This window comes from Garra rufa, chromosome 10 (assembly GCF_049309525.1).
Source record: "Garra rufa chromosome 10, GarRuf1.0, whole genome shotgun sequence".
Lineage (NCBI taxonomy): Eukaryota > Metazoa > Chordata > Actinopteri > Cypriniformes > Cyprinidae > Garra > Garra rufa.
The window spans coordinates 9,552,460-9,566,568 of NC_133370.1; the positions used below are offsets into that span (position 1 = coordinate 9,552,460).

Consider the following 14,109-nt stretch of genomic DNA (forward strand, 5'->3'; position numbering starts at 1 on the left):
AGCAATGTAGGACAGTTTTGAAGATGAGGGAGAAAATTAGATGGATTTTTCAACATACCCTAACTGTCTTGAACTGCACTGTAAAAAAAATAAATAAATAAAAAAAAAACGTAAAAAAACAGTAATTTTCTGGCAGCAGGGGCGCCAGAAAATGTCTGTTAAAAAATGGAAAAATACTGTCAGGAAAAAAAAAAAAAGTAAAAAAAAAAAGAGGTAATTTCTTATCGTATAATTACGGTTTATTACTGTTATTCTACACTGTTTTCACTTAAATTTACAGGTAAATACTGTAGTTTCTGAATTTTTTAACTGATATGTACCAACATTTTGAAGTACTGAAATCTGATTTGTACCTTTGTAATACACTGATAACCACCAAAAGCAGGTGGTGACGACAACATCATGATGAACCAAAACCCATCACAAGGAGGTTTTAAATAACAACATAAATAGAAGGTGCACAGTGTCATTCACACCAACAGTAAACACACATAAAACTGAAATAATGCAAAAAACATTAATTTAACAACATTAGATGTAACATACAACCCTAATGTACAAAACTGCCAAGAAAAATCTAAGAAGAAAAAGTTATTTCAACAAAAAAACATTCAATTAAAAAAATTAAACACAGGGAATTCTGGGAATGTCAATTTACGGTTATTCACTGTACATTTTACGTTCTTTTTCACTTCAAAAAATGGTGTACTACCGTAAAACTGTCCAACACAGTTTTTCACCGTATATAGAAGGTGAACATACCGTTAACCATTTCACAGGTTTTTACCGTAGCATTTTTACAGTTTTTTACCATTAAATTCACAGTCATTTTTTACAGTGTGAAGAAAACAGAGTTCAGGCAGAGCAAGACAAGATGAGCATTTGAGGTTAATAAATATATAAATTGTAATAATAAAAAAGCAATTGTTTAGCTAGATAAGATCCTTCTTCTTTGGTTGGGATCGCTTGAAGCCACATTTAAACTGCATTTTTGAAGTTCAATTGTATGGGTCAAATGATCGATTTCTCTTTTATGCCAAAAGTCATTAGGATATTAAGTAAAGATCATGTTCCATCAAGTTATTTTGTACATTTTCTACCGTAATGTATCAAAACTTAATTTTTGAATTAGTAATATGCATTGCTAAGAACTTAATTTAGACAGCTTTAAATTCGATTTTCACCCTTAGATTCCAGATTTTCAAATAGTTGAATCACCGCCAAATATTTCCATACATCAATGGAAAGCTTATTTATTCAGCTTTCAGATGATGTATAGCCTACATCTCAATTTTCAAAAATCGACCCTTATGGTTTTGTGGTCCAGGGTCACAAATATATTTGCTGAAGGTGACTGCGCCAACACTGCAGCTCCAAAATATGCAGTTTGATAGTTAAAAGCAAAAAAGGTTTATGAAATACTGTACATGAGATGTTGTGCAATAGCATCTGTATAAGATGTTATGTACTATGTTATGCGAGATCTTGTTATGAAATAGCAAATGTGCCTGAATTAAGTAGACAATTGCTGTAAATATATAAAAAATGTGTTGCTCTAACATAGTGCAGCTTCACTAGAAAAAAAACAATCCCTAATGTATCTATAATACCTACAGGATGATTTCGCGCAATCACGCACGTATATACAAGCTATTCTAATAGCATCACATGCCGTGTTTCGCGCATACAGGGCGAGACCACATTGACTGTACACACACTTGTATAACCGTTTGTATAACACTTCAGCGTACTCTGCTTCTCCGGACCAACCACACTCTTTTCCCTCGTCAGCGTCCCATTCACCAGCTTTTTCTACTGATTTGCCCATACGCAGCGGACGCCGTCACTGGCCATGGGTGTCCACGTGAGGTGTATGACATACTTATGTAAAGAGACTGGCGGTCTGTTCGGCCAATCACAGCGCGCTTATAGTATTTCCGAATTTTCCGCATGCAAATTAGCGCGGATTGACCAATGAGAGCGCACAGTGGGAGGAGTTTGAATTCAGGTCATGCTGCGAGCCCGAGAGATCCAGGGCAGCGGTGTGAGAGAACCTTCGGAGCTGAAGTGTGTCAAACTGACGCTGCGGCTTGACTGGAATTTCAGGAATATTTTTTTATTTAGTCGGACTTTTTAGCCGGACAGGACGGAGACTTGCTTTGAGACGTCCATCCTATACGAAAAGGAAGGCTGTTTAAGTTGTCAGGTACGATACATTTATGTTTTAAAGAGCTGGCTGTTGAGCTGTTGTATAACATTTTCCTTTGAATGCATTGTGACCATTGTTCATAAACACGTCGTGAGCACAAAGTGATGTTTGTATCTGTCACATATGTAAAATACATCTATACGCTCAAAAATATGTCAGAGATAAATGTTTGAAATGGTTTTTAACTTTCGCGTTGCATAACTGTGTCAGCGATTAGGTCATCCCCGGTCAGTGCTCCAGAGCAAAGCCCTATTTATCACAACTTTTTGTCCTCCCTGTTTAACTCAACTAAGACAATCCATACGACTTTTAAAATTTAAATGCACCCTGTTTACTGAGAAAGCTGTATATTTTGCTGGAGTATGAGGCAAGAACGCTCAGTTATGAGCCAGCCTACTCTAGACTCATTGTCATGGCAAGCCAACTTAACATTTATTCCTTAAAACTAGTATGCTTTTTCCATTACTAATACTTGTTTTTAAATGTCTAATTATAAAATTCACTCGCAGCTATTCATTACTAACACTAGTATGAATTTAGTAACTTATTTAAAATTTTATTAAAATTCTGATTTTCATTAAATAAGTGTTATTCTTCAGTTTGTTATAGAATAACTGGAATACATGCTATTACGTGTTCAGGTAACTAATAAATATTTACATATATGGTTATGTAAGGAATAAGTAATAATTTCTAGTATATAAGTATCAGTACCATTGGATAGTTCAAATGTAAATGTTAGGCACTCTAAATGACTTACTAGTCTTAAAAAAGACAACTACTAGTAACAGAAGTGGACTCTTTAAAAATGAATGTTTAAATGGCTTGCCACACATTTCCCTCGCTAAAATGAATGAATCTCAATCTAATCTGCTGTATGGGTCAGGATGTGTTCATTGTACGTCATTGCAGGCTGTGTAATTGACACGAGTAGAGTCATGTATGTTAGATAATGTCTTTCTGGAACAAATGCACATGATGCATTGTTCAGACTTATGCATGAGACAATGAATGAAGCGCTTATTGTATTTTTGTTGTTACATAAAAACACTTATTGCATGGTATTTAAATCAGTTTCACTGCTAGTACATGGTAATTTTAACCAAGAGTACAGGAAACTTTTATTCATTTATTCATTGAGGAAAAGTTCATTAGAATTATAGTCTCGGTCCATTCACTTTCATTGGATTGTTTTGCCATGCAATGAAGCTGAATGGTGACTGCAACGATCCTTCTGCTTAGCATCCATACGGCTTTTTTGAGGATAAGTAAATGGTTACTGAATTGTTATTTCTGGCTGTGCTTTGCTCTTAAATAGATTTTAAAAGAGTAAATATAGCTTGAAGTTGGCAGTCGTCCAGTTGTGTTGCACTGCATGGCAGGTAGCCGAGCTTGAAGTCAGATATGTGTGTGTGTGTGTGTGTGGGGGGGTGTTTGGAGGCTATTAAAACTGACCTACTCCTACAAGAGTGCTCCAAATACCTTAATCTGCCTCTTATGTATCGAGCACATAAACTCGCATGTGCATTGAAATAAACAAACCATTTTGTCGAGCCAAAATGTATTTTAATAGCACTTCTCATTTTCATTTTTAATTATTTCAAAGCAGCTTTACAGAAAATCATGATGGTCATAATATCTCAGTATATTCATGCTTTTCACATTAAGCAGATTGAAATGTAAAAATGTTTACATTTTACAAAGTAATTTAAAGATTAGCAATCCAAGCAGTTGAGATGCTTTATAGTATATATTGGTCTACGCAAGTGAACTATGTCAGCAAATTAAGTTGGACATACTTAAAAATCTAACTTTGTACAAAGAGCTGGTCTATATTATTGGCAGCTGATGTCTTTCTTTTTCATTTCTCTCCCTGGTCTTTTTTCTCATAGCTGACTCATACTTTGTTTGCAATCATTTCCCAAAATGTTTGTGTGGTATAAGCTAATTTGCATTAGTTGTGCCATTTTCAGTTGCATATGTTGTGAATGAAAAGATACAATTTGTTTTCATCAAACATCTGCTTTGATTTCCCAGATGCTGCATTTTTTAAATGGAATCAGGAGGTATATCAATTTTCTTGCTGTTCTGTCTTGTGTTTGATCTATTTTCTCAGCCGGGACAGTGAATGTTGCACAGCTTGATCCAAATGGGAAACTAGAGACATGTAATTGTTAGGTCTATTTTTGTACATAGACATGCTGGAATAATGGTTAGCATGCAGCATTGACGTAATCAGGAACTGAGCCATCATTTGCTCTGAATGGTAGTTGGGCATACAAATAATCTCAGTCACTAATACTAGATACGCATTCTCATTTTAGCATTTACTATTGAGGGTAAATGTGTGGATAGCACATTCAATGATTCTATAACAACTAAATAAAAGATGCCTGCTTTATCTGTGTGAGTGGAAACAATGGTTTTCTACAAATAAAGCTGCTTTAAATTCATGCTGTAGTGCCAAATCGGCTCGTTGTTGAACTTTGCACTCCGGCTATAATAGAGAGATAGTGTGGGTGAGCAGTTTTTGGTGATGTGCCTGATATCAATACTCGCTCGACAAGACTGGCTGAAAGCGTTGGCAGTTGAAATGGGATTGGCTGCAGCTGCAGAGGCAGTGGGAGGGTAGGAAGTAGTGACGCACAAAGACTGTCCTCGGGTGCATTTTTATGTATTTACGGACCGTTGCTGGCTGAATGCCACACGCTCAGTCCATCAGGCCAAAGCTTTCGTTGATTTTATCTTTCCAAGTTTAAACTTCGGTCTGTTAAGTGCTAGATGAGAAACAGGGCAGTCATGGAATTAGATTGTTGTAGAGGTTTTAAACTACAGTTTCATTTCAAGTTTTTTAAAATTCATTAAATTCATTTCATAACATTTTTTTTTAATTGTGAACATGCACCTAATAGAAGTCATTACTTTTTTATGGAGCAGGAATGCTGCTTAGGTTGCAGGGCGACTGTAGGCTATTTACACAATTGCAAATCTATAAGTGGTTCCATGTGGAAAATATAATTGCAGTCAAAGCGAGTGCGGTTTCGTTTGTGGCGAACTGTCAACTATTACAAGTGCTTGGTATGCAAACTTAGTTTTACTGCATTACATAATTGTCTAGTGACGGCAGAACATTGCATACATTGCATTCTCTCTATGCCTTTGATTTTGTCACTTGAGAAAATCCTCCATTCCCTGAAATGGGTCTGACCCACACTAGGCGAGTAAAATCTCTGCGGATGAGATTTGAGATAATGCAGTTGTGATTTCCCTTCGGGGGTTTTCCAGCTGCTAACCTGGCCATGCTACTTTCTCCTTCTCTGGTGGACATCCGTGCATCTGGTGATGAGTAGGAGTGTAAATACGTCAGAGAGATGAGCGGAAAGAGAGAAAGGTCTGGTTGAAACCAGTTGTGGCTAGATATGCTTGTTCCGCTCTGTAAAGTGGGTACTAGGATAAACATTTGCCCTTTGTTCTATTTGCACGCACGGCTTAATTTGGACATCCCAGAAACGTCAAAAATGCTTTCTGAAGTTACTGTGCTCCATCTGAGTCACCTTTTTAAAAGGGCTTGAGAGGTCTCAAATTCTCGGCTGTGCATCGCGATAGAGTATGAGTAAACAAAACATGCCGAATTTAGGTTTACCAGAAGGATGAGACACTTACACAATCTAATCTGGAGGTCTCCACACCTGCCCTTGTGTAACCCAAATCACACGTGTCTTCTTGGAAAGATTTGGTTAGCTAGCTGCCTGCTCCCTGCATTGTTACCAAACAGCTGTTTACAAGGACACTTTGGTACATGACTACCACAAAGACTTTAGAATTATATAAGGCTTGGCGACACTCAAGCAGTTACATTGTTACGTCAATTAGTGAGTCACATTGAAGCTTGTTAAAAGTTAATTAAGCTGCATGCAGATAGTACAAGTATGCTTGTACTTTGTGTTCCAAATTTGAGAGTGACAGTATCGCTGACTGAAATAGGTCAAAATCATGTTAAAAAATAACATTTCTTAACACTAAGGTTTTTTTCTACTGGCCCACTCAGGCCATCTACACACATACACATATACACAGTCAAAATAAAAATGTATTCAGACACCTTCAACATTTCTCACATTATCACAGTTTATTCACTACAGTTTTGAAAATGGTAATAAAATATGACAAGAACTCAAGAAATAAAACTGTGTCAGAACAAATGCATAATGTCAGTTGTGATTCTTAACTCAAATTTTGATACCACAGTAAAAACTATTAGACTGACTAATGTTTTGTCCATTCAAGCACAATAAGATGAAAAAAAGAACTCAATTTGGTAATCATTGTCCGGTTGAAACATTTTAGGGTTTTTTGCATCCTCTTGCATTTAAATTATTTTAAATCACCTTAATGTTTACACTGGTCAAACTTAAAAACATGTGCAAATGATAAACTTTTAGTTTAGACCAGTGAAATTTTCATCAACTGTCCTGAGCACTGATATATATCAAAACCAAAATTTATTCAGACACCTTCAACATTTCTTACATTATTGCACTTAATTCACGGTTTAGAAAATGGTTATAAAATATGACAAGAACTCAAGAATTAAACTGTGTCAGAACAAATTCTTCTTGATAATGTCAGATAACTTTGATAGAAAGGTATGTAACATAACATGGTCAGGTCAAAGTGTCACATCAAATTTTTGGTCCCAAATTTTTATCAGTTTTACTGTCCATCCACTGTATGAAGAATTTTGTTGGTATAATATACCACAGTTTACTTTATTTTGCCATTCTACCTTACATAAATGAGCTATAGTGTCCTGCACCCACTAGTACAAAAATATAAAAAATTATATCTGGTTTGACTGTACTCATTTATTCAAATTATCAAAAACTACAAATAGTTAGTAATACAATAGCACAACAAAAGTTATTTTTTCAATGTTTTTGACACATGTAACCTAGCATTCTAAAAATTAGGTTGTTGCAATGCAAAAAATGTAGATTTTTCACAATTATTAACTCAAATTTTGATACCACAGTAAAAACTTTTAGACTGACTAATGTTTATCTATTCAAGCACAATAAGATGAGAAAAAGAACTCAGTTTGCTACTAATTGTCTGGTTAAAACATTGAATGTTTACACTGGTCAAACTTAAAAACGTGCAAATGAGAAACTTTTAGTTTAGGCCAGTGAAATTTTCATCAACTGTCCCAAGCACTGAATATGGTTTAGTTTTTGCTCTTTAAGCTGTTGCTAAAAAATAGGAAAGCACTACTGATACTTGAATCTGCAAGTATAAAAAAACAAACAAAAAAAAAAAACACACACACTGTGTGAAAGCACAAATGTGTGTCAACAGAATGCGTAGATACGGCCTAAGACCAGATTTCCTGTCACATGCTACTCTCAAATGGTGTATTTCTAAGCCATGACCTGGTGGCACAGGATTCGCGCCATGACATCACGGAGCACAGACATCAATCTCTGTGTCTAATCTTTTTCAGGACTGGTGCACTCAATGTTAGGGGGGTTGAGTCAAAACATTTTCCAACTAGAACTGACACCACCAATAAAGGTTCATTGTGTGTTCATTTGTTTTCATCTCCTGGTATGTTTAATGGAAAATCACATTTGTGTGCAGTTTACAGTGTCTGTGTGTGTGACCTTAAATTTAGTTCACTCTTCTAAGCCCTGCTTGTTTAAACCTCAATATACATTTACATTAAATTACACGTTATACACTTTTGGTTTTGATGCCAAATGCAAGTGTGTCTCCAGAAATGTTCTGTTGCTTGAATTTCAAAATGACCGCAGTATTTGTATCATCGCATAATTAGTTCTAATTGTGTTCAAATGTAAGCATTTGAGAAATATGAACTATTTTCATTCAGAGCTGCTGTATGTAAACTTATGTAAGTCCTTATATAAAGCATGTTGTAGCCCATGTGCCATTGTTACACATTCAATTACATAAATGTTTCTTGATACTCAGTTATAAAACTGCCTGCAAGGTGGTTATGTGGTTCATGTTTTATATCATTAGGTTTTTTTGTCTGATCTTTACTAGGTTAATGTTACAATATTGTTTCGTTATGCAATGAATAATCCTGATGATTAGGTGTACTTTTCAGTAAATGTTTTTTTTTTTCCAGGCCTATATAAGTTATTTAAGCTTATGGAAAGCTTGTTCTTGTTACATTTATCTTTCTTGACTTCTGTCTTTCATCTGTTGTAGTCAAACAAAACCAAATTCAGCCAATCTACTATGGAGTAACAGTTGTTGGTCCTTCAGTGACCTGAAAAAAAAATGCTGAATTGGCAATGAGGCTGTGACTATAGACTTATTAAACAGTGCTGGCAGTGGACTTGGGGCTGTGACTCAAGACTTGACTTGTTAAACAGTGCTGGCAGTGGACTTGGCCCTGATATTTTTAGCAGGCAAAGTTTGCTTAAGAGGCCAGGGAGGTAGACGAATTTGCCTTGTAAAGTGAGGATTTTGAATACTGTTGGGTTGATTGCTTTGAATTGCATTGCATAATTGTCTTTGTGCTTTTTAACAATTGAACAGTACATATGTATGGTATAAATTCAATGTGTATAATTGGCATTGCACTGTTTTTTATGTTTTTATACTTGTATGCTTTGATGTGCTTAAATTCTGTTTCAAATGGCAAACTGCTTAATATCGGTTTAGTTTTTACCAGTCACTGCAGATCATGTGTTAGCCAATGTGCTGTTCTCAACAGAACCTATGATTGTATTAGAAAGAGACATCATTATAGATCTGTCAGCTGTAATTATATTAAAATGCAGTGTTCTTCTTCATGGCCCCCAGGCAACGTATATCACAGGAAGGCACCCTTAGGGTTTAAATAAAGTTCACATTAATGGCTAATAATGTGTCATTTGAAGGTCACATCTCTAGATCACCTGATTTATGTAACTTTAAGATGGAAACAAGTAGTCATTTATGCTAGGTTAAAAGGTTATAGTTAAAGACTCACTCGAAAAGCCACGTTTGCACGTGCTGGGGTTTACATAAGCTTATTTGACTTGCGTCAATATATAGCTTAATAGCTGATAAAGTCTCTTTATTTAATTTTCTGTTTGGTTTAACAGTGTCACAGTGCCTGACCAGTGAGTTACTGTATAACTGGAAATCCAAAGGTTAGAGACGGCGCCGTGTCATCGCCCTGTAGGTTACTGGGTTATAGTAGGCACTCAGCCAGACATATTAACATCTCACGGTGCTAATAAATCAAACAGGTGTGAGTCGGGAAGGGCACCAAGTCATAAGCCATTGACGTACATGCCAGGTAGGGCTGGCATTATGGTAGTATAGTGGGATTATATAAAGGCAATGATCTTGCTGTGAGTTTTTATACGGTGAGCAGGACTACGTTATTTACACGTGAGAATGATAAAGAAACGTGGCTTGAACAAGTCAAGGACAAGAGAAGTCGTTATTAAGAGACAGACTTTATGTCATTTGTCTCTTGCATTAATTGTGTGTAAATGTTATACTCTAAATTCAGAGGTTAGAGTCAAAAATGCATTTTTAAATATAATGTACAGTACTGTATTATTCCAAAATGCTCATCAAGGCTGCATTTATTTGGTCAAAAATACAGTAAAAGAAAAAAAATTAAAATAATAGATTTCTATTTTAATATTCTTAAAAGTATAATTTATTCTTGTGATGCAAAGCTGTTTTTTTAGCATCGTTACTGTAGTCTTCAGTGTCACATGATCCTTCAGAAATCATTCTAATATGCTGATTTATCATCAATGTTGGATAGTGATGTTTAATATTTTTGTACTGACCTTAACGTTTGAACAGTAGTGTGTATTATTGTTACAAAAGATTTCCATTTTAAATAAATTCTTGCCTTTTTAACTTTTTTTTTTCAAAGAATCCTGAAAAAAAAATCACATTAAATATAAGAATATTAAGCAGCACAACTGTTTCCAACATTGATAATAAATCAGCATATTTGAATGATTTCTGATGGAGCATGTGACACCAAAGACTGTAGCAATGGCTGATGAAAATTCAGCTTTGGATCACAGAAATAAATTATATATTTTATATATTAAAACAGAAAACCATTATTTTTAATTGTAAAAATATTTCACAATATTACTGTTTTTTGCATTTTAAACAAATACATGTAGTCTTGGTGAGCAGAAGATTAAAAAAAATGTTTAAGTGTTTATAGATATATGCGTATATGAATTTCATTGTATAAATCACAAAATATAAAAGTGGAATTGGCAAATAAAAACATGATGCTTTACCTTTTCAGAAACAAATAGATTTTTTTTCTGAGCCATTTTCCAATGAATTTTCAATTAACATTTTAAGTAAATGAATGACGCCATTTCAGTTTTAGTGAATGGATTTTATCCAAGTTTACACTGGTGTTCCAGTAGTACCTTATGTGTATATATATATACCACAATATACAAGCCATGCATACTAAATCTAGTCAGGTCTTGGTCACACAGGTAATCCACTCAACGTACTCTACTCTTAGTCAATCCTCCAATCCTGTTTGGTAAAAGAGTAGTAAGTCACGAATCAGTAACCTGAAGGTGTCCTTCCTTAATATGGCCCATCTCCATTCCTGACAAGGACCAGGAAACTTGGCTCTGGTCAGGCGACTATTTATTTCTCAGCAATGGGATAAGAGTTTATTTTTTCCCCCTGCCATTTTAATAGCAACATGAAGGGATAAAAACCAGTCAGGACCTGTTGTTGGTCCCGACAGCTGTCTAGCATCTCTTATGTGCACTTGCTGGGATTAATCCTTTGAAGGAGGCAGTGTTTACAAGCCGAAATGCCACATCTGTTTGGCTAAAGGACACTGTACAGATACAACCGAGGTGATGCAAGGGACGCCCACCTTTGAAGACTCAGTCTAGACTCTCCGGGACCAGACAGTAGCTTGACCTGTCTATAGATTTTACCACAGTAGTGGATCAGAGAGGGTTGTGCATGGTTTACTTTGATGTGAGTTTGACTTTTTCAACTTTTAAGCGCAAGAGCGTGCAAGTGAAAATGTGATTTTTATCTCCTGTGGAGTGATTGCATTTAGATTAGCTCTGTTTTGTCTCGCCCTGGTTTTGCTGACGTACTTAAGCACGTCATGCACTTGAGACAAGACTTTTTAATTTTTGAAAGTAACTGACTCATTTTCTGTCTGTGTTTATTCCCGTAGAAATCCAAGTATCGTCCTCATTCCTTCTTCACGCCCCAACATGAAGATGGGGTGATCTGCTGGTTCCTTGCTTTACTTGTTCAAACCCGGTCCTATGTCTGAGGGCTCGGAATCCAAACCGTACCTGTTCTCCTCTCTGGAGGGGCAGGACGGAGCAGCCGGATGCAGTTCAATGGCGACGCTGCATCGCATGGGCAGTTACGCGGAGGGGGCCGAACTTGGCCTGGCCTCTGAAGGTAGCGACAGCAGCCAAGATCCTCCCGTCTCGCCCCACAGCAACCGGAAGATGGCACATTCCCTCCATGAGGATGTGGAGATGAAGAGCAGCGGGTCCAGCGGAAGTGGAACAGAGTCCCATGGCAATGAGTCCCACGGTAATGATTCCCATGGCAATGAGTCCCATGGCAATGAGTCTTCTGGGAGCTCCAATAGCCGAAGCAAGGACTCTGCACTACTAGAGTCATCTGGGAGTAACAAAAGGTAATTCAGCCATATTCTGTTTGTGACATGCAGTGGCCCCAATGAATTGTAGATGCTTTAGTTTATCACTTACACTTAACAAACGTCTTTTGGTAAAACTAATGCCACAATATTATTTAGTAAGTACTTAGGTGTCCAAATAGTTTTGGGGGCCCCCAGTCTGCTTCCTAATGTAGTACTTGGGGTGCTGATCAGAGTGTCTGTCATTTTAAAGGCTGTCTCAATCACAAAATCCTTCCAGTGAAACTTTTGATCCCTAAAAATGTCCCATAATACACTGCAAAAACCACTATGCCCTCTATGCTCCCTTACCGGAAATTGCATCACATTTCTGAAGTGTGAAACATAAAATGCATGAGCCAACTCTGATTAATATAATGAAATAGACAGGTACTTAACACAGCTAATTAATATTCGGCTGAAATGTTGTAAGGATGTGTAACAGAACAATATGTTTACAGAGCGTAAATAATATCAAAATGATATGCATTGATACAAATGACCAGCATTGACCAGCATACATTGACATTGTACATCGACATGTTGTTGGAAATTGAGTAATGACTATTCCAACATGTAGTGAGCCAGGGTACTTACCAGTGCCAGGATTTGTGTAAACGATATTCTGACTCACGAGCTTGGGAGCTAGAGAGCTGATTGAGATGCATCCCCTGTTTATATATGGTATTAAGATGCATGTTAAATAGAGGTGTAAGTTGAGTCAGGAAAACATTTTGAGCTTGACCTTTTCTGACCACTTCCAGAGGTAGTCGACCGGATTGCTTTCGTAGTGTGGACGCACATGTAGACAAATACGTTCGAATGGCCTCCTCTCAGACCCAACTCTGAAACATTTTGTTGTTAAAGCATGCTAGCCAATCAGGATTTGAACTTTGCTGGCTGAAAAAATGTAAAAGGCACAATGTTGTCTTGTCAGTCTTGAGTGTAATGGTGCAAATTACATTATTCATCCGAGTAGATTACATACAAAGTCAATCCAAAGACACAAATAGAGAGTGAATGTGACGGGTGACGCAAATGATGCAAATGCACGACATACGCCTCAATCGCTTCTTCCACGTGTGTTGAAACATTTCAACTCGAGCGGAAAATTCATCAGAAAAATTTATCAGAAAATGGAAGAGAGTAACTCAAAAAACAACCAGTGAGTAATCGAGAGCAATAACCTGATGAGAATGTTGGAGTAGATTACATACAACGTCAATGCAAAGATGCGAGATTCACACAAGAGGATGGAAATGCAAATTGGGTGATGTGATTGCCGCAAATGAATATTTGAGTAACTAGAGCGAATATTTGAGTAGAGTACAATACAAAATAGTATATTACATTCAATGTCAATGCAAAGAAGCAATTCACACCGGTCGATTTAAATAACGCAAATTGGGTGATGCGATTGGCGTGAATGTGCCATATACACCTCAATCACGTTTTCTGTGCAAGTTGAAAAATTCTGCATAAAGGAGAGCATACGCAATGTTTTTATTCATGCAAGTGACTCGGAAAACACTTGAATATTTGAGTAGATTACATTCAAAGTCATTGCAAAGAAGCAAATTCACGCCGGTCAATGCAATTGACGTGAATTGGGTGATGCGATTGGCATGAATGTGCAGTATTGCCTCCAAAGGCAAAGCGCAGTAACTACACATTTGGTCAAAATTTAGTTAAGGCTTAAAATGGACTTTGTGACAACTGTTTGACTAGCTGTTGTAAAAACTTTAAAGTCATTTTTCTCAGTTTCAGTGTTCGCGTAGTTACTGCACTTTGCCTTTGGAAAATTCGCATAATGCGTTGTCACGCAAGCCAATCAGCGAAGAGCTTATTGACGCATCCGGTTGTATGAGAAAATGGAGGAGAGCATAGCGCAGTGTTTTCGAAAAACACTTGAATATTTGAGTAATGCCATTAATCTAGAGCGAATATTTGAGTAGATTTCATTCAAAGTCAATGCAAAGAAGCAAATTCACGCCGGTCAATTCAAATGACGTGAATTGGGTGATGCGATTGGCGCGAATGTGCGGTATACGCCTCAATCACGTTTCTCGAAAACAATGCAAATATTCGCTTTGCTTTTGGTGTGCACACACCATAACACAAACCACCAGCATATGAGGTAATTTTGTGACTCTCAGAGCAAAAATGAAAGCTGCTGCTCTTCATATAGTTTTCCATTCTCTCC

At 36.7% G+C, this 14,109-nt stretch overlaps 1 protein-coding gene across 1 annotated transcript in view; it reads left to right on the forward strand.

Moving 5' to 3' along the window:
- Positions 1-2,053: 2,053 nt before the first annotated feature.
- The window catches only part of per2 (period circadian clock 2), a 49,233-nt gene continuing 37,177 nt past the window's right edge, over positions 2,054-14,109 (forward strand). Inside the window, exons 1-2 of the mRNA XM_073848955.1 lie at positions 2,054-2,206; positions 11,427-11,906. Of these exons, the coding sequence (XP_073705056.1) occupies positions 11,521-11,906 (386 nt within the window). The 5' untranslated portion in view covers positions 2,054-2,206; positions 11,427-11,520. The remainder of the gene's footprint in view (positions 2,207-11,426; positions 11,907-14,109) is intronic.